Below are 21,893 nucleotides of genomic sequence, written 5' to 3'. Positions count from 1 at the left end.
CAGCCGGGCAGGAGACGCCCTGCCTCTTCCCGGGAGGAACTGGGTAGTTATTCCGACTCCAGCAGGCTGTGGGGGCGCGTGACGTCAGACCGGCCTGCCAGGCAGGAGCTGGCTCCGTAGTTGACGCCCGGCCCCTGTTCCCCCTACCCATGCGCTCGACACACAAGCACGCGCGCAAACAGGGAGGAGCTCGCTAGATGCTCCTGGTGCGGCCATGTCTCAGGCCACGGCAGCAGAAAAAAAAGGACACCAAGGGCACAATTAGGTTTTGGCCTTTAGTCTGAAAAAGTGTTGATTGAAAGTGTACAACAGAGAGCGGGTGCAAGCGGCTGGGGGCCATGGCGCCGCCAATAAAAAAGAATGTCCTTAAATAAAGTGTTCACAGAGTAAAAACCAGAACCGCCAGTCCTTCCCTCCAACACAACATGAGCACAGGCACAGAACCGGTGATGAGCCCGAAGGAGCAAGGAGGCTGGGGAGGACAGCAGAGGCTCCCGGACTGCTGTGCGGAGGGAGAGCCCTCTTTGGAACAGGCTGGCCGAGGAAAGCTACCCAGCTCCCCCTGCACACCTCATACCCACTGCTAAGGCTAAAGGAAAAAGACAAAACTCAGTCTCAGGTCCGGAGGGCTCAGAAAACAGTCTAGATGGGCAGGGATCTAGATGACTGCTAGTCCCGCTTGGCCTTCTTCTTGTCGCTGTTGCCATTCTCTTCTGCTCCCTCAACAGACAGCACCTCCTCAAGTTTCCGCTTGCCACTCTCTGGCTGAAGCTCTGCTGTGTTTCGGGGCTTGAAGCAAATGATGATGCAGGTCATGTTGTCACACCCTGTACCATCCCCAGAAGTGTCTGGTGCCAGGCACTGATCCAGCAGCTACAAAAGGGATGGGGCAACTCAGCCACAGGATTTGAACACCTTCCTGGGAACCTACAATCCCACAAGAGGGCTGGCACTGCTAAGACAAGGTGCCAGAAGGAATGGAAAGGACAACAGATGTCATGAGGTATAAAGCTAAGTCAGGGACATGAGGGAAGGTAGAACTTTCTAGTCAGGATCTGGTGCCTATCAGTAATTAATAGTTCTCCCAGGGTCTAGTCTTAGCCCAAGTGAAAAAAAGAAAACCTTGGCTGTGCAGATTAGCACCTTCTCTTCTCCACCCTTAGACTCACCTCTTCCACGATAGATGACAATAACCGAAGCTCCCCATTTTCATCACGCTGGCTGATCTTTGATTGAATAAAGTCTACAACTTCCTGGCTGCTCATCACATTCCTGGGGTCAAAAACAATAGTCAAAATCTTCTTTGGTCCCACCAAGGCAGAGTAGAGGAGTGTGGACAGAGGCCAGGACCCAAACTAATGTCTACAACTAAAGAAATTCTCCTCAGCTCTGCCTTGTCTTGGTCTTGACTCACCAAGAGATCTCCTTACAGCAGCTCTGAACCCTACAGAAGTATCGCTGCAGAAAGAGCATGTGGAGGGCATTCTGCCAGTGCTCACCAGATTCCATCACAGGCAATGACCATGAATTCATGGTCATCTGTGAGAGTCAACACCTTGATGTCTGGAAGGGCTGAAATCATCTGTTCCTCAGGTGGCAGGTTCTTGTTTCTCTTGTAGAAATGGTCTCCTAAAGGAAAAAATGGGTTGGCTGGCATGTAATTTGAATACTTTCCACAAACTTGTGTTTTGAATGTTAAACCTTGTCATTGCCATTCATTGTTTTCATAGTTCTACAATCCAGTGAAATGGAGAACTGGGTTCTAGTTTTTCTAGTTCCAGCCTTATGGTTGCTGAACTCTTAATTCTCACTTTTTTTTTTCCATCATCCAGAAAGTAATCAAGATAATGATATCTCCCTTAGCTATTTCACAAAGAAAAATTTAAGGACAGAGGTAGAAGATGTGAAACTACTTTGAAAGATCCAATGGCTATGAAGATTAAATAAAGTTCCCTACTAGGTAGTCTCAGACTGAAAACAAAACCCCAGAAGTCTTTCCCCAGTTTCTTGGTCCTTACCAATAGCTCTGGAGAGGTTCAGGCCCCCATTGACTCGTCCATCCATGGTGACCTTGCCACCAGCATTCTTGATGCGTGCTAGTTCCACTTCATCCTCTGGTTTGTGATCATAGGACATGTCTAAAGCTTTGCCAGCCTCAGACACCACACAGCGAGAGTCTCCTGCATTGGCTACAATCAACTGCTTGCCTCTTATGAGAGCCACCACCGCTGTCGTGCCACTGTCAGAGCCAGGCTTAAGAGGAAGAAAGGAAGCATTATAGGAGCTTTAGAATGACAGTCCCTCCTTGGTGCACTCCTGGCCAGTCACCTATGCTATGGAGCTTTAATAAACAGGAGAAGCACCGATTTCATCTCTCCAGAGATAGCAACATGTTCCCTCCCCTTTTTTAGATAATTCTGCCCAAAAGATTTACTACCTAGTTCCCCTTGAAGAATAAATCCACTTGACCACAACTGAAGATAACAAAGACATCATCTCAAAATAAATATTAGAGGATCTGCATCTGCCTCTTGGCTTTTCCAGACTCACTGGTCCCCTCCCCACACACCTCCTCTTTGCCTTCCATCCCAGGCACCATCATTTCTTCTTCCTCCTCCTCCTCCTCCTCCTCTTCTTCATCATCATCATCCTCTTCAGCCTCCTCAGTGTCATCTTCTTCTTCCTCATTTTCTGCCTCCTCACTGCTGTAGCCATCCTCTTCTTCACTACATTCCTGCCAGGAGGAGGATCCCAGGCTGCTGAGACTGGGATGATGCCCTGCCCCCCTACCCCCACTCATACACAAAACACCAAGAGGCCCTAACTCAACACAGACCCTCAAAACACTGAAATATACAACTGTATGATCAAGCCAAATCATACAGTGGGGGAGAGAGGGCCCTCAGATGAATGTAACTGATATCCTGAAGTATACTCAAGCAGTCACCACCAAGAAGCCCTAGGAAAAGCCAGGGCTGCCAAAAAACACCTTCCAGGCAATGTGGCCAGAATATAAATTATCCAGAGAAGGAAACACCTAAATATCCAAAGTAACAACTACCTTCTTGTTCTCTCTAGGAGACAGACTCTGAAAGGCCAGAACTAGATCTTTCTGTTATAGTATCAACAAAGGAAGAGATAAGAGGGCTAATGGTTCGTGTAATGGTAGAGATGATGCCTTCAAGGGTAAAGCTTAGAATACAGTGGGTCTTGGGGGATGATGTCAAAATAAGAGAAGGAAGAGAGTTGAAAGCTACAATGGTAATTGAACAAGCCCTCTCTTCAACTTCATCATCTGCCTGCCCTCACAGGCCCTTACCTCACTGTCTTCCTCTTCCTCCTCCGCCTCATCTGACTCATCCTCACTGTCCTCAAAGAACTTGGACTTAGCAACTCGAGGCAGCTTGTCAGAGGCTGAAGAGCAGGAAGGCCCAGCCTCACCAGTGGGAGTGCCAGGCTCACCAACTTGGCCTGCCTCGGTCCCACGTTCGGAGTTGGAGGAAAGGCCTGTGTGGGCCTTGGCTGTGGGGCCATTTTCCTGTGATGGAGTTTCCCTAGATGGGTCCTCAGGTCCTGCCTCCCCATTGAGGCCCTGGGACCCTGGTTCCTCGCCTGTCCCAGCTCCAGATTTGCTGTGGGGAGGGCCCTTGTGACAGTTCTGCCCGTAGCGTGTCAGCAGTTCTTCAATAGTCATGGTAGCCTCTTCATGCAGCAATGCAGCCTCCTCATTGTCCACTGCAGGGAAGAGGCTATATCAGAGCCCCCATGCCAGACTTCTCATGGGATAAGTCTCTCTTACTACACCAAAGACATCCTCACAGCCTGAATTTCAACTTCCCCACAACCTCCCACTCCTGAGGCTCCTTTCACTTATCAGGTCTCAGAAGAACATCTCCTAGCTTCCTTCTCCTCCACAGACCTCTTTTGGTCTTTGTCTTTTACCTGCTTCTTAGTCAAGGGAATACTAGTTACTGTATTTCCCCTCTCATTTTCGTTTGTTATTGTTAAGCTGAAACCCCTACTATCCTGGCTGAGAACCCAATAAGCCCACGATGCTACTTTAGGCCTAGAGTCCAGGTTTAATTACTGGCTACTGGGGCTAATGATTACTCCAGTCTTAGAAAAAAGGTCACATAAATAACAACAGGAACCATGAAGACCCATCACAATGCCAAAAGATAATGTATATAAAAATGCTTAGAATTATGATACTAAGCACAACAAGATTAATTCTCTCCCTCTTTTTCAAAACCACATGGAGAACAGGAGAACACCATAGGGTTCGTCATTGTGAGGACTCCCCAGATCCCTAGGAAGCCATTCTCTCTCAGAATTGATAATAAAATGCTAATTTCCTCTCAAACAGAGTATGCCACACTCACCATCATCTTCATCAGCTACTTTTTCTTTTTCATCTTCATCCTCAGTGGGTCTCCCAGCAATCTGTGCCAACTCCTTAATGACTTCCTCAGTGGTCAATTTGGCATCAATAGCCAAGAAGGCATCTTCTAAAGCCTGAATATAAGCAAAATGGTATGAGGCAAGAACACACTGGGAGATACCCACAGACATATAAAATAATTCAGAGACCTGGGAATAAGAAGGCAGACTGAATAAGACCCAAGTGGGAAAAAACTTCCTTTAGGTAGACACATAATTCTTTAAATAAGCAACAGGTAGAAGTCAAAGAGAAAGGGAAAGCCAAGGGTTAGAAAACAAGGGAAAATCCATACAAGTGGCAAATGAACAGTGTAGGAAGACAGACCTTCTGTAGCTTGCCTTCCTTATAGGCCTTCTGATCTTTGATGATATCAGGAAGATATTTGGCACAGTACAAGGCAACTTCCTCCCCTAGAAGAAAGGTTAGGTTATCCAAAGTACTGCTTGCCAAACACAAAGTGATATAAGTCACACATGATGGCACTTGCCCATGATCAAACTACTTGGGAGGCTGAGGCAGAAGGATTGCAAGTTTGAGACCAGCTGGGGCAACTTTCAAGACCCTATCTCAAAATTTAAAAAAGGGATGTGGCTCAGTGGTATAGCACTTTCCTAGCATGTGCTGGGCTCTGGGTTCAATCCCCAGTACTACCACCAAAAAGAAAAAAAAAGTGAGCCAGGCACAGTGGCACACACCTGTAATCCCAGTGACTCAGGAGGCTGAGGCAGGAGGATCGCAAGTTCCAGGCCAACCTCAGCAACTTAGCAAGGCCCTGTCTCAAAATAAAAAATAAAAAGGACTAGAGATGTAGCTCAGTGCTAAAGTTCCCCTGGGTTCAATCCCCAGTACCAAAAAATTTACTTTAAAAAATATATATTTATATACCATACTAAAGTAAACTCCAAGGGTAGAGGGGAACCAACATCTTTGCAAATCTAAAACCCATTTGAAGAACAATGTTTGGGAAGTTCTGACACAGAAAATGAATTTCACCAACACTGCTGCTCTCAGGGGTACATTAATATAGCCCCTGTCTTTTCTTACCTGTACACTTAGTTCTTCAGTTAAAAAAAGATAAATGATAATTTAGGAAGAGGATATTTAGATGAATTCAAGAGTGGGTATATTATTAACCAAACAAATACCCTATGGGGGGAAAGGAAATGGCAGGGAAAAAAAAAAAAAAACAGGCAAGAAATGTTATCTCAGGGTCAGAAGCCTGGAAATAAAAAATATAAAAAGCTCTTCTTGCCAAGTCAAGTCTGCAAGTCTGGGAATTGGTGATCCTACAATGTTACCAATATGATCTGCTAAAGTTACCTCCATGTCCATCGTAGACAGAGAACATGGCTGTCTCACTATCCAATTCAGGTATACAGTTGTGAGCATCCTAGGAAAAGAACATAATCAACATGTCTCAAGATCAAGAACATTCTTCCTCATAAACCTCAGATCATAAAAATTGCCTTTACATCTTATATCATGAACCTGGCTAGCCTAAATGGCCTAGGAAGAAGGAAGATGTAATGATAAAATAAGAATACAAAAGAGAGATTGGGAAGGAGGAAAAGTATGGAAGGGGAAACAAAGGAAGGGAAACAGAATCAGATCACTATTTCTACAATCTAGCAGCCTCTGCCTAAGAGATCACAGTCCAAATAAGAGAATATTTAGCTCCTCTAACCAAGACCTAACCATTTTGGATTTGTGAGAATTATAGGAAGAATCAGGGAGAAAAAAAAAAAGAATATTTAAAGTTATTTCCAGACTCATTCTTTGAGAAATCAGTGACCTTCAAGGAAGAAAATATTAAGTCAGCAAAAACAGACAAGGCCTTACCAACCTGAAAAGTTTCTAAGAGAATCCTAAAACACTAAAAGTCAAATAACTAGAAATTAAAGTTATACACATACTTAAACACACACACACACACACACACACACACACACACACACACACACAGAGTTATCAAACTGTTTCGCTGGACACAGTGGCACAGGCCTATAATCCCAGCAATTCAAGAGGCTGAGTCAGGAGGATCACAAGTTTAAGGTCTGCCTCAGCAACTTAGCAAAACCGTGTCTCAAAAATTTTAAAAATGAAAAACTATACTATGTTTAGTCCTTGTCAACTAGAATTTATAACACCCCCTACCTTCAGCCTTTCCACCTCCTACCCTTGGGTATACCACCTAAAGAGAAGCTGGTAATGGCCTTGCCACACTAATGTTTTGTTGGAAGGCAAAGTTGGATCAAATTCTAAGATCTACATAAAAGTATGTGGCAGCTTACTTTGCCCCTTCCTGAAAACAATCCAACCAGGCTGGAATGTGGCTCAATGATGGAGTCTTGCCTAGCATGCATGAGGCCCTGGTTTAATCCCCAGCAACACTTAAAAAAAAAAAAAAAAAAAAGGTAAAGAGTTCACAACATATTGTGATAAAAAAAATTAAAGGGAGGCGGGAGGGAAAGGGAGAGAAAAAAGGGAAATCACATGGAAATGGAGGGAGACCCTCATTGTTATACAAAATTACATTTAAGAGTTTACGAGGGGAATGGGATAACAAACATGGAGGGAAATGAATTACAGTAGATGGGGTAGAGAGAGAAGATGGGAGGGGAGGGGAGGGGGGATAGTAAAGGATAGGAAAAGTAGCAGAATACAACAGTCACTATTATGGCAGTATGTAAAAATGTGATGTGTAACCGATGTGATTCTGCAATCTGTATTTGGGAAAAAATGGGAGTTCATAACCCAACTGATTCTAATTTATGAAATATGATTTGTCATGAGCTTTGTAAAGTTGTGAACATCCAATAAAAAAAAAAAAAAAAAAAAAAAAACTAAAATTGTCAAAAAAAAAAAAAATTAAAGGTATCCTGTATGTGTATATCAGCATGGAAGCTCATATATCAAACAATGGAAAATGAGATTTTGGTAATAATTATTATTTTCTACTTTTCAACATGTGTTTTCAGCTTTTTGTAAAATAAGCCACACTGTTTCACTATAAATAATCATAAAATGAACCTATGAACTGGCCTTGAATCACCATTCTACTACATACGATTGGTTATCCCCTAGTATCCATGACAGATTGATTTCAGGATCCCTTATGGATACCAGAATCTGTAGATGTGCAAGTCCTTTATACAAAATGGCACAGGGGATGGGGTTATGGTTCAGCAGTAGAGTGCTCACCTAGCACATGTGAGGCCCTGGATTCAATCCTCAGTAGCACATTAAATAAAATAAAGATATTGTGTCCAACTACAACTAAAAAATAAATATTAAAAAAATGGCACATAATTTGCATATAGCCCATACACAACCTCCTGTTTACTTTAAATCATTTCTACATTACCTATACTAACAATGTAAATGCTATGTAAATAGTTGTTACACATGTTTAGTACAACTACAATTTTTTTCTGAATATTTTTGATCTAAGATTGGTTGAATCCACAGATGTGGAACCCATGGATATGGAGGACAAACTATTCTGTATGATCTCTGGCCAGCTATCTGTGGTGTGCCTTAATTTTATTCTCTGTAATATAGAATAACAACACCTGCATTTCTTATGTTATCGTAGGATTGTTGTGAGGATGATCAAAAAAACATGTAAAAACCTTCTTAAACTGGAACTTGGCTTTTAAAATATATATCCTACTTTGAAATTTAGCACCTCATTCACAATTTTTTCTCTACCATTTTTCTCAAAGAGAAATGACCACAATCAAGATTCATCTTATATAGAGATTTTCTCACTTCCTAGAACTATTCCACATTACTCTCTCTTTTACTTCTTGGTGAGGTTTTATTTTTTAATTTTTAGTTGTAGAAGGCATAATACCCTTATTTTTATTTATTTTTATGTGGTGCAGAGGATCAAACTCAGTGCTTCACACATGCTAGGCAAGTGCTCTATCACTGAGCTATAACCCCAGCCCTCTTGGTGAGATTTTAATCTATATTCTCACTTGGAACAATTCCATCTTCTCAGAGCACTTCAATTTCCCTTCACATCTTTGTTTATGACCTTTACCCTTGGCTTTCTCTGTCTCTTTCTGAGCCAGAGCCAAGTACTTCAACACTGTCACTTAGCAATCTAGAATAACCCCACCAACTGCTTTCTTTACCCTTGAATCAGAAGGTATTAATCACTAAATATTACTACTCATAAAATGCATGAGATCATGTTGACTGTGACCACCACTTCCAGTCAACATTTTTTCTTATTCTGTAGTGACTCTTAGTACACTTAGTATACACAGCCAGTTGCAAACCTTTCCCACTCCACTGAAGTTCAATGGTATTATACTCCAGAACTACCTCATCTTCCCCATTCTACCTCAAAGCCACTTTGTAGATTTATCTAGTCTATCGTTTACCTCTGGCTCCTCTCTTCCTATATTAACATTTTATACCTCTAATCTAAATTTTTTTTCAGTCAAGATCTTACTTTATGAGAAGGTAATAATCATAACAGTAATCCAAATAGCCCTTTGGCCTTGGATTCTGGAAGAAACTGTAGTTATATATCTCCAATTGCCTTTTTCTACAGGAAATCTCTTCTCTACTTCAAAGTTCCTATAAACTCAGAACTCAAACCAGTTCTTTCTCTACAGCTCTTCTTCCTTCCAGTGGGTGGGGATAATACCTAATAACAGTTATCCTTAACTTCCTGGCTGTCTTTCACCATTCATCACTGAAACTTCTGAATTTTCCTTGATAGCTTTCATCACATAGTTTCTGAATTACTTTCCTTTAAGGCACTTAAGCATGTTCCTATCCATTTTATAAACTAATCTCTTAATTCCCAAACATTCCCCAACTACTCCTTTCTTGACACTGACACTCCCTTCCCTCCCCAGCAAAGTAGAAAGCAAGTCTACCTAGTCATTTCCTCCTATCCCTCCAAATGTTTTCTTCTTCCATTTTTCTATTATACTCTTTTCTTACATCACCACCTCCAAGAGACCTTTCCAAATCACACTAATGATCTAAATCCTTTTTGTATTTCTTGCCTCTCCCATAAATGAGCATTCAGTACATGCTACCCTGTATTGTCAGCTAATATTCCATGGGGGAGACAGGAGTCTTAAGTCCAAAACTGGATTTAAATCAACATGAAAACAAAGGGTATATTTTAAATCTATAACTCTGGGGCCCTTATACCACTGCAACACAGCAGACTTTCTATCTCTGCCCAGGATGGGGCCAGAGTTTAGGTATGGTTTGCTGCCCAGAAGTTCATACTGAAGGCTTAGACCCAGTATAGTGGTAACCTTAAAGAGGTGGAGTCTAGTGGAAAGTAATTCGGTCATGGGGCTCCATTCTTATGAACATTAATGCTGGCTTGCAGGAGTGGGTCAAATCTGGTGGGAGTATATTATTAGTTCCTACAAGATTGGGTTGTCATAAAAAGAGGGAGCCTCTCTGATCTCTTTATTCCTGTCTTGCCAAATGATCTCTTCTACTTGTGCTCCTGCAAGCTGCCTCACCAGAGCCAGGCAATTCAAGCACCATGGTCATTAACTCTATAAGTGTGAATTAAATAAACCTCTTTCTGTGTATGGAGAAGGGTATTAGGGATTGAACCCAGGGTGCATACTAAGCAAGTGCTCCACTATGAGTTACATCCCTAGCTGTCCTTTAAATTTTTATTTTGAGAAAGAATCTTGCTAAGTTGCCCAGGCTGGCCTTGAACTTGCAGTCCTCCTCTCAGCCTCCTGAGTAGGTAGGATTACAGCCAATGCACCTGGGTAGATCTTTCTTTATAAAGTATCCAACTCCAGGTATTTTTGTTGTAGCAACACAAAATGGACTAAAACAGATGATGAGTTCTCAACTGTCCTAGGACAACTACCTTAATGAGGCCCGCCCCTTCATTTCCTAGATATATCCTCACACAATAACCACTATGATGGTCTAGAAGAGACTCACCTGAGTCAAGGCTATTAGTCCTGGCCTTGATGAATCATATCCCACAGCCCTTCTAACCTCCTATGCAACCAACACATCCAGGTTATATTCCCTAATGCCAATCTCCTCAAGTTACAAAAAAAAAAAAATGCTCCTGTTTTCTCAGAATCAACCACTTTGATTTATGACACATACATTTATCTAATCTTTACATATCAAGATAAAAGACTTGAAGACAGTTAGAAAGGGAACTACGTTTTTGATTTAAAAAGTCTTCCAAAAAAAAGTTATGTGAGGGCTGGGTTTGTACTGTTCGGCCCTAAAAAAAAAACAAAACAAAACAAAACAAAACAACAACAACAACAATTGTTAGTGAGGATGTGGAAAAATTGGAACCTTTGGAAACTGTTGGTAGGAATGCAAATTGGAACAGCTCCTGCTGAAAACGTTGTGGCAACTCCTCAAAAAATTAAAAATAGAATTATATTATGATGCAGCAATTCCACTTCTGGGTAGTAACCCCCCCCCATTTGAAAATGATATCAAAAAGATTTTCTACACCCGTGTTCATAGCAGCTTTATTCACAGGAGCCAAAAAGCAAAGGCAGCCCAAGTGTCCAACAACAGATATGGACAAAATATGACATAGACACTTAATGGAAATTATACAGTCTTTGTTTTTTGGTACTAGGGATCGAACACGGGGTCCCTTAGCAACTGAGCAACATCCCCAGCCCTTTTTATATTTTATTTTGAAGCAGGGCCTCACTAAGTTGCTCAAGACCTTGCTAAATTGCTGATTCTGAAATTGTGATCCTCCTGCCTCGGCTCCTGAGCAACTAGGATTACAGGTGTGTGCCACTGCACCTGGCTCTCATTCAGTCCTAAAAAGGAAGGAAATTCTGCCACAGGCCACAACCTGGTCAAACCTTGAAGAGAGTATGCTATATGAAATCAACCAGCACACAAAGACAAATACTGTACAATTCCACTTATATGAGGCAGTTAGAAAGTCAAAATCACAGACACACAAAGTAGAATGATGGTTGCCAGTGGCTCAGGAAAATGGGAAAGGGGAATCATTTAATGCATATGGTTTCAGTCTTGCAAGATAAAAAGTTTTGGAGATTGGCTGCACAATATCAATGTACTTAACACTACTAAACTGCATATTTTTTTAAGTAATGAAGATGTAAATTTTGTTATGTATATTTTTACCACAATTTTTTAAAAACTAGCCAGGCCAGGTAATGCAAGCCAGTAATCTCAGCAACTCAGGAAGCTAAAGCAGGAGGATCATAAGTTCAAGGTTAACCTCAGCACCTTAGCAAGACCCTATCTTAAAATAATAAAAAGGGCTGGGGAAGAAGCTCTGTGGTAAAATGTCCCATGGGTTCAATCCCCAGGACCAAACAAATAAAACCTTTTAACAAAGAAAAGCCTACTCAGATAGCTTCATTGGTGAATTCTTCCAGATTAAAAATAATAATAATAATAATCATTAATATAGTTGGCTCTCTACATCTACAGGTTCCATATCCCTGGATTCAAATGACTGTGAATTAGAAAACTATTCAGAGAAAAAAAATTTCATCTGTACTGAATATATGTAGACTTACTATATTAGGTATTATAAGCAATTTAGAGGTGATATTTTGGTATCGACAGTAGCTCCTGGAATATATCCCTTTTGTGAATACCAAAGGACAACTATAGCAGTTCTTCCAAAACAGAAAAGGAGGCAACACTTCTCAATTCATTCTATGAGGCCAAATTATCCGATATCAAAACCAAACAAACAGGGCTGGGGATGTGGCTCAAGCGGTAGCACGCCCGTCTGGCATGCAGCGCGGCCCGGGTTCGATCCTCAGCACCACATACAAACAAAGATGTTGTGTCCGCCGATAACTAAAAAATAAATATTAAAATTCTCTCTCTCTCTCTCTCTCTCTCTCTCTCTCCCCTCACTCTCTTAAAAAAAAAAAAAAACATATCACAAGAAAACTGTAGACCAATATCTCTTATGAATATAAACACAGAAATTCTCAACAAAATAGTAGCAAACCAAATCCAGCAACACTTAAAAAGGATTACACACAATGACCAAGTGGAATATGTAAGGTTGGTTTAACATTCAAGAATTAATATATATCATATCAACAGAATAAATAACAAAGCCACATGATCTCTCTTTTTGGCAGTTCTGGGAATGGAACAACCCCCCCCCCCCCGCAAAACACACACACACACACACACACACACACACACACACACACAGGTACTCTACTGCTGAGCTATATCCCTAGCCCTTATCATTTTTCATTTTGAGGGTCTCATTAACTTTCAGAGGTGGCTCCAGAACTTGCAGCAATCCTGCCTCAACCTCCCTGAGTCACTAGGATTACCACATCATCATCTCAACAGGTAAAAAACATTTGACAAAATTCAATGCCCACTCATCACAGGAGAATAAAAGGGAATAAAAGAGGACTTTTTCAGCCTGTTAAAAATTGAGTTCATCTACAAAAGCCCATAGTTAACACACTAGCGAAAACTTTCCCCCTAAGATCAAGAATTTTATCAAGGATGTCAGACTTTCACCACTGTACTTGGCGGTCCTAACAAGGACAATTTGGAAAGAAACATAAAAAGCATTTATTTAGATTGAAAAGAAGTAAAAGTCTCTATTTGTAGATAACATGATCTTGCATAGAAAAAAAAAACAGGAAATCCTGTAAAATCAACTATTAGAATTAATAAATGGGCTGGGGATGTGGCTCAAGCGGTAGCGCGCTCGCCTGGCATGCGTGCGGCCCGGGTTCCATCCTCAGCACCACATACCAACGAGGATGTTGTGTCCGCCGAGAACTAAAAAATAAATATTAAAAAATTCTCTCTCTCTCTCTCTCACTCTCCTCTCTCACTCTCTCTTTAAAAAAAAAAAAAAAGACTCTGTCCCTAAATAAAATATTTAAAAAAAAAAAGAATTAATAAATAAGTTCAGCAAAGTTTCATAACATAAAATCAATATACAAAACTCAATTGTATATCTATCCAATAGCAATGAACAATCCAAGAGGTTAAAAAGCAAATTTATTTATATAATAGATCTGAAAAATCTAACCAAAAGATCAAAACACCAAGAAATAAATTTATATGGGCTGGAGTTGTAACTCAGTGGTAGTGTGCTTGCCTAGCATGTGTAAGGCCCTGGGTTCAATTCTCAGCACCACATATAGATAAGTAAATAAAATAAAGGTCTATCAGCAATTAAAAAATATTGTATTTTTTAATTTTTAAAAATATTTATTTATTTTTCTTTAGTTTTAGGTGGACTCATTATTTTGTTTTTATATGGTGCTAAGGATCGAACCCAGTGCCTCACGCATGCTAGGCGAGCACTCTATCACTGAGTCACAACCCTAGCCCAACTAAAAAATATTTTTAAAAAAGAAAGTTATATACATCACCACAAAAAGAGAGGGGTTAAATTTAACAAAAGAAATAAACATGAACTCTGAAAACTATAAAGCATTGCTGGAAAAAATTACAGATCTAAATAAATGAAAAAACAGTTCATGTTTATGAACTGTAAGACAATATTACTAAGACAATAATACTACCCCAATTGATCTACAGATTCAGTAGAGTACGTCAAAACTCCAGGTACCTTTTTGAAAAATTGACAAGCAAATACTATTGACATGAAAATGTAAGGAACCCAAAAAAGAAGAAACAAAAATAAATTTGGAAGACTCATACTTCCCAACTTCAAAACTTACTACAAAGACACAATGATCAAGGTTGTGTGGAATTTGCATAAAGCCATATAGATCAATAAAACTGAATTGGAAGTCCAGAAATAAGCCCTCATATATTTATAGTTGATTGATCTTTGACAATGATGCCTATAAAATCCAAAGAGGAAACAGAATAAGTCTTTTTACCAAACAATGCTGAGACAATTAGATATCCACGTGGGGGGCAGGGGGAGTTGGATCACTTACTTACGCCACACGCAAAAATTAAATCAAAACAAGATCATAGTTGTAAATGTAAGAACCAATAATACAAAACTGTTGGGAGAAAACCTAAGAATAAATTTTTGTGACTTTGGTTTAGGCAAAGCTTTTTAGATATATATACCAAAAGTACATAAGACAAGGTGGGGGGAACAGTTAAATTGGGCTACATCAAAATTTAAAACTTCTGTGCTTCAAAGGACACTATTGAGAAAATGAAAAGGCGATCCAAAAAATGGAAGAAATCTTTGCAAATCATACACTTGAGACTTGTAACCAGATATACTCTTACACCTCAATCCAATTAAAAATGAACAAAGACCTATAATCTCAGCAACTCGGGAGGCTGAGGCAGGAGGACCAAAAGTTCAAAGCCAGCCTCTGCAACTTAGCGAGTCCTTAAGCAACTCAGCGAGACCTATCTCTGAATAAAATATAAAAAAGGGCTGGGAATGTGGCTCCGTGGTTAAGCACCCCTGGATTCAATCTCTGGTACAAAAAAAAAAAAAAAAAAAAGGGACAAAAATCTAAATAGACATTTCTCCAAGGGAGCTATACAAATGGCCAATAGGCACACTAAAAAACAATGCTCAAACATCAAAACCACAATGAGATTTCACTTTATATGCACTAGAGTAGCTATTATAAAAAGACAAGTGTAAGTGAACATGGAAAAAATGGTACACTCATATATTACTGGTGGGAATATAAAATGGGGCCGGCCACTTTGGAAGTTTAGTAGTACCTCAAAATGTTAAATGTGTGGTTACTACATGGCTGTCAAAGGGGGAAAAAATGAATTTTTTCTCCTTATTTATTCTACAAGGCAAAATAACTGTGACCTCAAGGTTTTTCCCACTTACCAAGCAAGTAGTCCTTAGGCAGTAGACATTAGCTGAGTGTTCTCTAAATCACCTCAATTCTGACACTGTCTACCTAGATGGAGATGGCCATCAGATCCCACAGGGTGAGGGCACAGTCCTACAAAACTGCCCCTCACTCCTAAAACCAATCACAAACCCTAGGTTGTTTTACTTGTGCTTCAGATAAACTGGCAAAAAAAAAAATCTAATTTTCTACTCTCCCTTCCTTGGATTAAAATAATTTGCTAAAGTGGCTCACAGACCTCAAGGAAACACTTATATTTGCTGGTTTATTATGAAAGATAATACAAAGAACCCGTGGCACAGTGATGCACACCTATAATCCCAGCAACTTGGGAGGCTGAGGTAGGAAGATCACAAGTATGAAGTCTGCCTCAGCAACTTAGCAAGATCCTGTCTCAAAATAAGAAAGAAAAAGGACTGGGGACTAGCTCAGTGGTAAAAGCTCCTGGATTCAAGCCCCAGCATTAAAAAGAGAAAAAAAAGGGGCTGGGGTTGTGGCTCAGCGGTAGTGCACTCGCCTAACATGTGCAAGGCCCTGGGTTCGATCCTCAGCACCACATAAAAATAAATAAAATAAAGCTATTGTGTCCAACTACAACTAAAAAATATTTTTTAAAATAGAGAAAAAAATAGATGAAAATACGTATAAGACACTGATGTGGGAAGGTGAGCATGCCACCTTTAAGAATCTCACATTCAGGTACTCAGAAGCTCCCCAAAGCTCTCCTTTCAGTTTTTTTTTTTTGGTTGTTGTTGTTCTTTTTGAGAGAGAGAAAGAATTTTTTTTAATATTTATTTTTTAGTTTTCAGCGGACACATCTTTGTTTGTATGTGGTGCTGAGGATCGAACCCGGGCTGCACGCATGCCAGGCGAGCGTGCTACTGCTTGAGCCACATCCCCAGCCCTCCTTTCAGTTTTTAATGGAAGTTTCATTATATGGGCATTGTTGATTAAATCACTGGCCAAGGGTGCTTAACCTAAGTGGTAGCAGCTCTACCTAGAGGGTAATCACCAGTCAATTCATTAGCATATAAAGTCACTTTGGTGACTTTAAAGATTTTAATGGTTATATGTCAGGAGACAGGAAAAGACCAAATATATATTCCACAATATTGCACCCGGCAATTCCAGTCTTAGGTGTATACCCAAAAGAAATGAAGATATATTTTCACAAAAATTTACTCATGAATGTTCATAATATCATTAGTCCTAATGGCCAAAATGTGGAAATCCAAATGTCTCAACTGTCATATGGATTAAAAAAAATTATGTACACACATGCAGATACGATGGTGTATACCTATAATCCCAGCAGCTTGGGAGGCTGAAGCAGGAGAATCAAAAGTTCAAAGCCAGCCTCAGCAACTTAGGGAGGTCCTAAGCAACTTAGTGAGACCCTGTCTCTAAATTATATCTGTGGGGGGGGGGGGGGGGGAGGAGGACTGGGTATGTGGCTCAGTGGTTAAGCACCCCTGGATCCAATCCCAAGGAACCAAAAAAAAAAAAAAATTTTTTTTCACATGAACACACATACCCACACCCACACAGTAATATTATTCAGCAACAAAAAAAATGAAGTACTAATCAAATCATGAGACAACATTGACAACCCTTAAAAAAAAATGCTTAGTAAAAGCAGTCAAGTATTAAAAGTACATATTGCTGGGTGTGGAGACACAGGCCTATAATCCCAGCAGCTCAGGAGGGTGAGGCAGGAGGATAGCAAGTTTAAAACCAGCCTCAGCAACTTAGGGAGGTTCTAGGCAACTTAACGAATGGCACTGATTTCAATTCCTGGTACCAAAAAAATTAAAAAAGGCTAGGAACATGGCTCAGTGGTTAAGCACCCTTGGGGGTTCACTTCCCAATATCCAAAAATAAATTTTAAAATTAAATAAAAAACAATAAGGCACATATTTATCATTCCTTTTAGATAAATGTTTAGAATAGGTTAATCCACAACAGTCTACAGAAAGCCATCAAACATCACGGATGTTTTAGATTTACTTCCAAAGATTTGTTTCCAGAGAGCACAAATGTTAAGAGCAGTTTGGGGGGCTGGGGATGTGGCTCAAGCGGTAGCGCGCTCGCCTGGCATGCATGCGGCCCGGGTTCGATCCTTAGCACCACAGACAAATAAAGATGTTGTGTCCGCCGAAAACTAAAAAGAAATATTAAAAATTCTCTCTCTCTCTCTCGCTCTCTCTTTAAAAAAAAAAAAAAAAAAAAAAGAGCAGCTTGGGAAGCTGAGGCAGGAAGATCAAAGTTCAAAGACAGCCTCAGCAATTTAGGAGAGCCTGTCTCAAAAATAAAAAGGACTGGCGATGTAGCTCAGTGGCAAAGACCCTGGGTTCAATTCCAAGTACCAAAACCAAGAACAACAAAGACTCACTCCAACCCATATAAATTTTTGTTCTTTTTGTTAGATTTTGCAGATCTATTATATAAATAGATTTGTTTTTCTAACCTCTTGGATTGTTCATTGCTAATGGATAGATACACAATTGAGTTTTGTATATCAATTTTATTCCTGCAAACTTGTTGAACTTATTTATTAATTCTAATAGTTGATTTTACAAGATTTCTTTGGATTTTTTTTCTATGCAAGATCAAGAAGGGATGGAGAGAAGCAGAAAACACATAATGCCAGCTATGGATGGCTGCCTCAAGAAAAGGGGTAAAACAGTTCTAATACTGAATCTATGCATCAGTCAGAATATTAGAAACCTTTGTAAGGTGTACTGGTATGATAATTTTACCTTAACTAACTCATTAGGACCAATATATACAGTAAACAGACTTAATTAAGTCTTCTATAGGTTAAGTCTTCTATAGGAATTAAGTTTCTATAGGTTAGTAGGAAACGGAGCACACTGTATGTGTGTATGTATGTTTAAAACCATTGAGCTATATCCCCAACTCAAAAGTATACTTTCTGAAGAAAAAATTCACTTAAAAGGATACAAGTCATAGTTATTTTCTTGCAATAGCAAAGAAACTATGTTATACTTTAGGGAGAGAGAAAAGGAAGCCAAAACAGGATCTCAAATTACTTCAAAAGAACATAATTAGATATATTTAACTATTCAAACAAGAGTGGGTTCAGAAATATCAGAAGAAGATTCAATGCCATCAGTTAACCCTCAGAAGGAAGACTAGGATCCAAGAAATAGTCTAACAAGATCTCTCTCTACTCACCAGGAGAACCAAAAACAAATAGAAATGGCCAGCAGAGAAGCTGAAGCACAAAAACCCTGGGCACAGGACCTAGAAACAGAATATCCATGCAAACTCAATTCATAAGGAAAACTAGCGGGGTGGGAGGGAAAGAGCTCCAAAGAAATGGAAAAACCATTTCCATTCCACAGAAGGAAGTGGAAAACTTGAAGAAAAAGCCTTGCTGAGGATATTCATCTCGAATCTCAAACAGAAAATGCCATAGAAATGGAACTTGCAGACTTCCCACCCAAACCTCAGCCTTACATTTAGGCTTTCCCTTTTAAGCTATATCTGGACACTTCTAACTCAATTACATTTACCAAGCATCCATTTATACTGTGCTGGCTTGGAAATATGAATTTTATGCTTCAGTCTGTCACATATGATGTCTAGTAAGTGCACTACATCGGATTTTTTTTTTTTTTTTTTTTTTTTTGATCCTTTAGACTCTTTCCACCAAGGCACAAGTGTCCTAATCTTTCTGGGACTCAATTTCCTATCTGTAAAATGTGGCAACCAAACCAGATGGGAAGAACTATAGGATTCCCTCCATTCTTGAAATTTTATACCTAGTGACAGAACTATTATCAAAGTCTACTGTGGGTATAAAATTGGAGTCCAAGAACAAACCATTTAAGTCTACACTGTCATTCCAGAGCTAACCACAGGGAGGAGCGAGGGACTTGGAAAAATAATTCCCAAGGGAGTTGGTATTTGACTATTACCTGAAAACTAGTAAGTGAATAAACCCTCAATTCCAGAGAGAGCATTTCTCTAGCCCCTCTACCTAGACCTCACAATGCGCTCCACAAAGGTATAGATTGTCGTCTTTGTCCCCCTTCGTTTCTACCAGTTTTTCCTGTTCTTTGTAATTTGACATCCATTTCTCCAACACGACTCTTTTTTACGTTTCACTTTTCCAAAGTGAAGTTTTCTTAAAAAGAAAGAAAATTTGTTTTCAGTAGGTCGTGACGAAAAAAAATAATAAATAATTGAAAATCAAAGAAACTGAACTATAACAAATGCAGGCAAACGACAAGTACTGAATAAGTTTTAGAGAAATCCCGAGAAAAAGAAATTTCCCAAGAGTAATCAAAAAGTAAGTCTAGTGATTGACATTAATTTGTTTTCCAAAGGTCGTAAAAGGCACCCAAAACAGAGTACAAAAAAGTGACAAGTCTTGGAGGTCAAGCTGAGTGTCTTGAAATTAACGTGCGATGCCCAAGGCCAGGCGATTTAGGTGTTAATAATTAGAGACTTTTGCCCGGCTTCCTTTCACTGTCAAGTTCATCGCCCAAAGAGGCCTGCACATCACATATTTTAAAAATAAAAAAATAAAATCATTCCCATCTATTTGGCTCTTCCTGGAAAAAACAAACGAATAAAGAGTCCCTCTTTCCATCTTTACTCCAACACAAATCCTCACACCACTCATGAGCCTGGAAGGCTGGGCGGCACGAGAGGATGGCGCGAAGACATGGGAGAGAGGGCAGTTCAGTGGGCGGAAGGTGCCTCTCCCCACATGGCAGAGCCCTTGCCTCCACTGGCCACCGGTCCACGGTCCCCAAGCACGGAGGTCCCTCTCGGCCCCGACCTTACGCGCGCTACCGCTCCCCAAACTGCCGCGGCAGCAGACTCTCGACTGGAGACCCTTTCCCGAGGAGGACCCCATCTCCCCGACTCCCTTTCTCCGTCTGGTTCCCGCCGTGCAGCGGCCAGCCTATGGGCCCCTGCCGCCTCACCTCCATGGAGACGCGCCAGCCTTGCATGGCGGAGAAGCCATAGGGCAGCGGAAGGCGCGGGGCGCCGACCCCGTCCCCGGAACACTTCACTGTGTTGGGCTGGGAAAGGTAGGCACCCATGGCGGCGGCTGGCCGGCGGCCTCGGGGACAGGCGAATGGGGCGCGACCCGAGCCGGCGCTGGAGCCGGAGCCCCGGGGGCGCGCGTGGCAGAAGCGGGCCCGGCTGCGGGGCCGACGCAGGGTGCCGGTGAAAAGCGCGAGGCCGGCCAGGAGGCGGTAACGGGACGGGAGTAGTGAGGGAGCGGAAGCGGAAACGGCCCCGCTCCAGACCCCGCCCGGCCGGCGCGGCGCGGCGCGGCGCGGCGCTGCAGGCAGTCATTTCCTTAGCAACTCGCCCCGCCCGCGGGAACAACGGCCCTCCCAACCGTCGCTCCCGCGAGACTAGCGCGGCCACGCCCGCCAACGGCCGCGGCCCGCCTCCCGCGGTTAGGGGAGGGTGGCTTGTCTCGTCTAGCTGCCACCCTGTTGCCTCCCGCCTTGTTCCCTGGTCTTGGCCCCTTGGCGTTTTATGTGAAGCTTCTTTGTGTCTGATGCGGCGCTTCCGGTCCGTCCTGCAGCGTTATCAGCCTTGTGGTCCCCGCCCCTGCGCCCTCAGCCTCGGCAAACCCCGCCCGATTCGGTTCAATTAAAGTTGACTAGAATTTGTTCCGAGCTTACGCGGTTTTGGGCCAGGCCCTGTGTAAAGCCTTTATGAGAAGAATGTGAGTCTTCTGACAAAGGAAGATGAAGACCTCGATCTGTGACATAATTCGAGTTAATACAATATAAAAATATTTGGTGCAGACCTCTGGGTGAGAAGAGATCAAAGAAGGGAGGAGGATTGTTGCTTGGCGGATTAAAAAGATTGAGACCCCAGAGAAAGCGCCTCAAGATTGCCTTATGCCAAGGGGAAAGGGAGTAATGTTAGTGTTGAAGGAGTGAGGAAAGAATGTAGACTTCATTTGGGAGGAAGCTGACTAGCCTTTGGAGAAGGCTAGTAATATTAGAGAGGTCTAGAGATGGTCATAAGCGCCAAAATGGGTAACTTGGACTTCATTGTCATCCATGCGCAATCTTTTAGGATCGTTGGTCTAGTCTTTGTGCATAGCGTACACTGAAGAGAGAATCGGGACTGTAATTGGTTCAAGGGCTTTTAAACTGAGATGAGCTGGGACTGGGGTGCTGGCAGTTTGCTTCTGGAGTAGATAAAATGAAAGGAATAAATTAGATAATAATAAATCTAGCTGATAGTAGATTGGATTCAGGGGATGGAAGGGAAAGGAAAAATTCTCCAAACTATGAGAAGATCCATTTATTTAAAATACATAACTAATCATGGCCTCTCCCTCTTGCTCTTAGATAGTCTAGATTCCTTAATTACTAGCAAATCACTAGAATGGACCTTCTTAACATGGTTTTACAAGACCATTTATGCTTGAATGGATTCTATAGTATGTCTCTCCTATTTCCATTTCCCTACAACTCAGTGCTTCAGCACTTCTGCTGTGGGTGCCTTCAAACCCATGCTTTCTCTTCTTTGCTTTCACCCTTGGAACACACCTCTTCACTGACCCTACTTGGCCATCACTTTCTCCAGTAAGTCTTCTCTAATAT

At 41.3% G+C, this 21,893-nt stretch overlaps 1 protein-coding gene across 1 annotated transcript; it reads right to left on the bottom strand.

Moving 5' to 3' along the window:
- Positions 1-256: 256 nt before the first annotated feature.
- On the bottom strand, positions 257-20,574 carry PPM1G (protein phosphatase, Mg2+/Mn2+ dependent 1G). The gene is made up of 10 exons (XM_081263957.1): positions 20,241-20,574; positions 5,762-5,831; positions 4,766-4,851; positions 4,383-4,515; positions 3,320-3,735; positions 2,570-2,734; positions 2,019-2,253; positions 1,500-1,629; positions 1,170-1,272; positions 257-873 (listed from the first exon to the last, which is right to left on the bottom strand). The coding sequence occupies exons 1-10, from the start codon at positions 20,358-20,360 to the stop codon at positions 670-672; spliced, it is 1,662 nt and encodes a 553-aa protein (XP_081120083.1). The 5' UTR covers positions 20,361-20,574; the 3' UTR covers positions 257-669.
- Between the last annotated feature and the right edge of the window lie 1,319 nt (positions 20,575-21,893).

The sequence above is a fragment of the Spermophilus citellus genome (genome assembly GCF_964194105.1).
Source record: "Spermophilus citellus genome assembly, chromosome: 13".
NCBI lineage: Eukaryota > Metazoa > Chordata > Mammalia > Rodentia > Sciuridae > Spermophilus > Spermophilus citellus.
The sequence above is the reverse complement of the archived record's forward strand: the minus strand, read 5'-3'. Positions and strand labels throughout refer to the sequence as shown.

Bases quoted from the DNA above. Each gene is read 5' to 3' on its own strand.
- PPM1G (XM_081263957.1), bottom strand. From the start codon at position 20,360: ATGGGTGCCTACCTTTCCCAGCCCAACACAGTGAAGTGTTCCGGGGAC. The intron at 5,832-20,240 runs GTGAGGCGGCAG...TTCTTTTCCTAG, and splicing joins GCTGGCGCGTCTCCATGGAG to GATGCTCACAACTGTATACC. The intron at 4,516-4,765 runs GTCTGTCTTCCT...GCTTATATTCAG, and splicing joins AGGAAGGCAAGCTACAGAAG to GCTTTAGAAGATGCCTTCTT.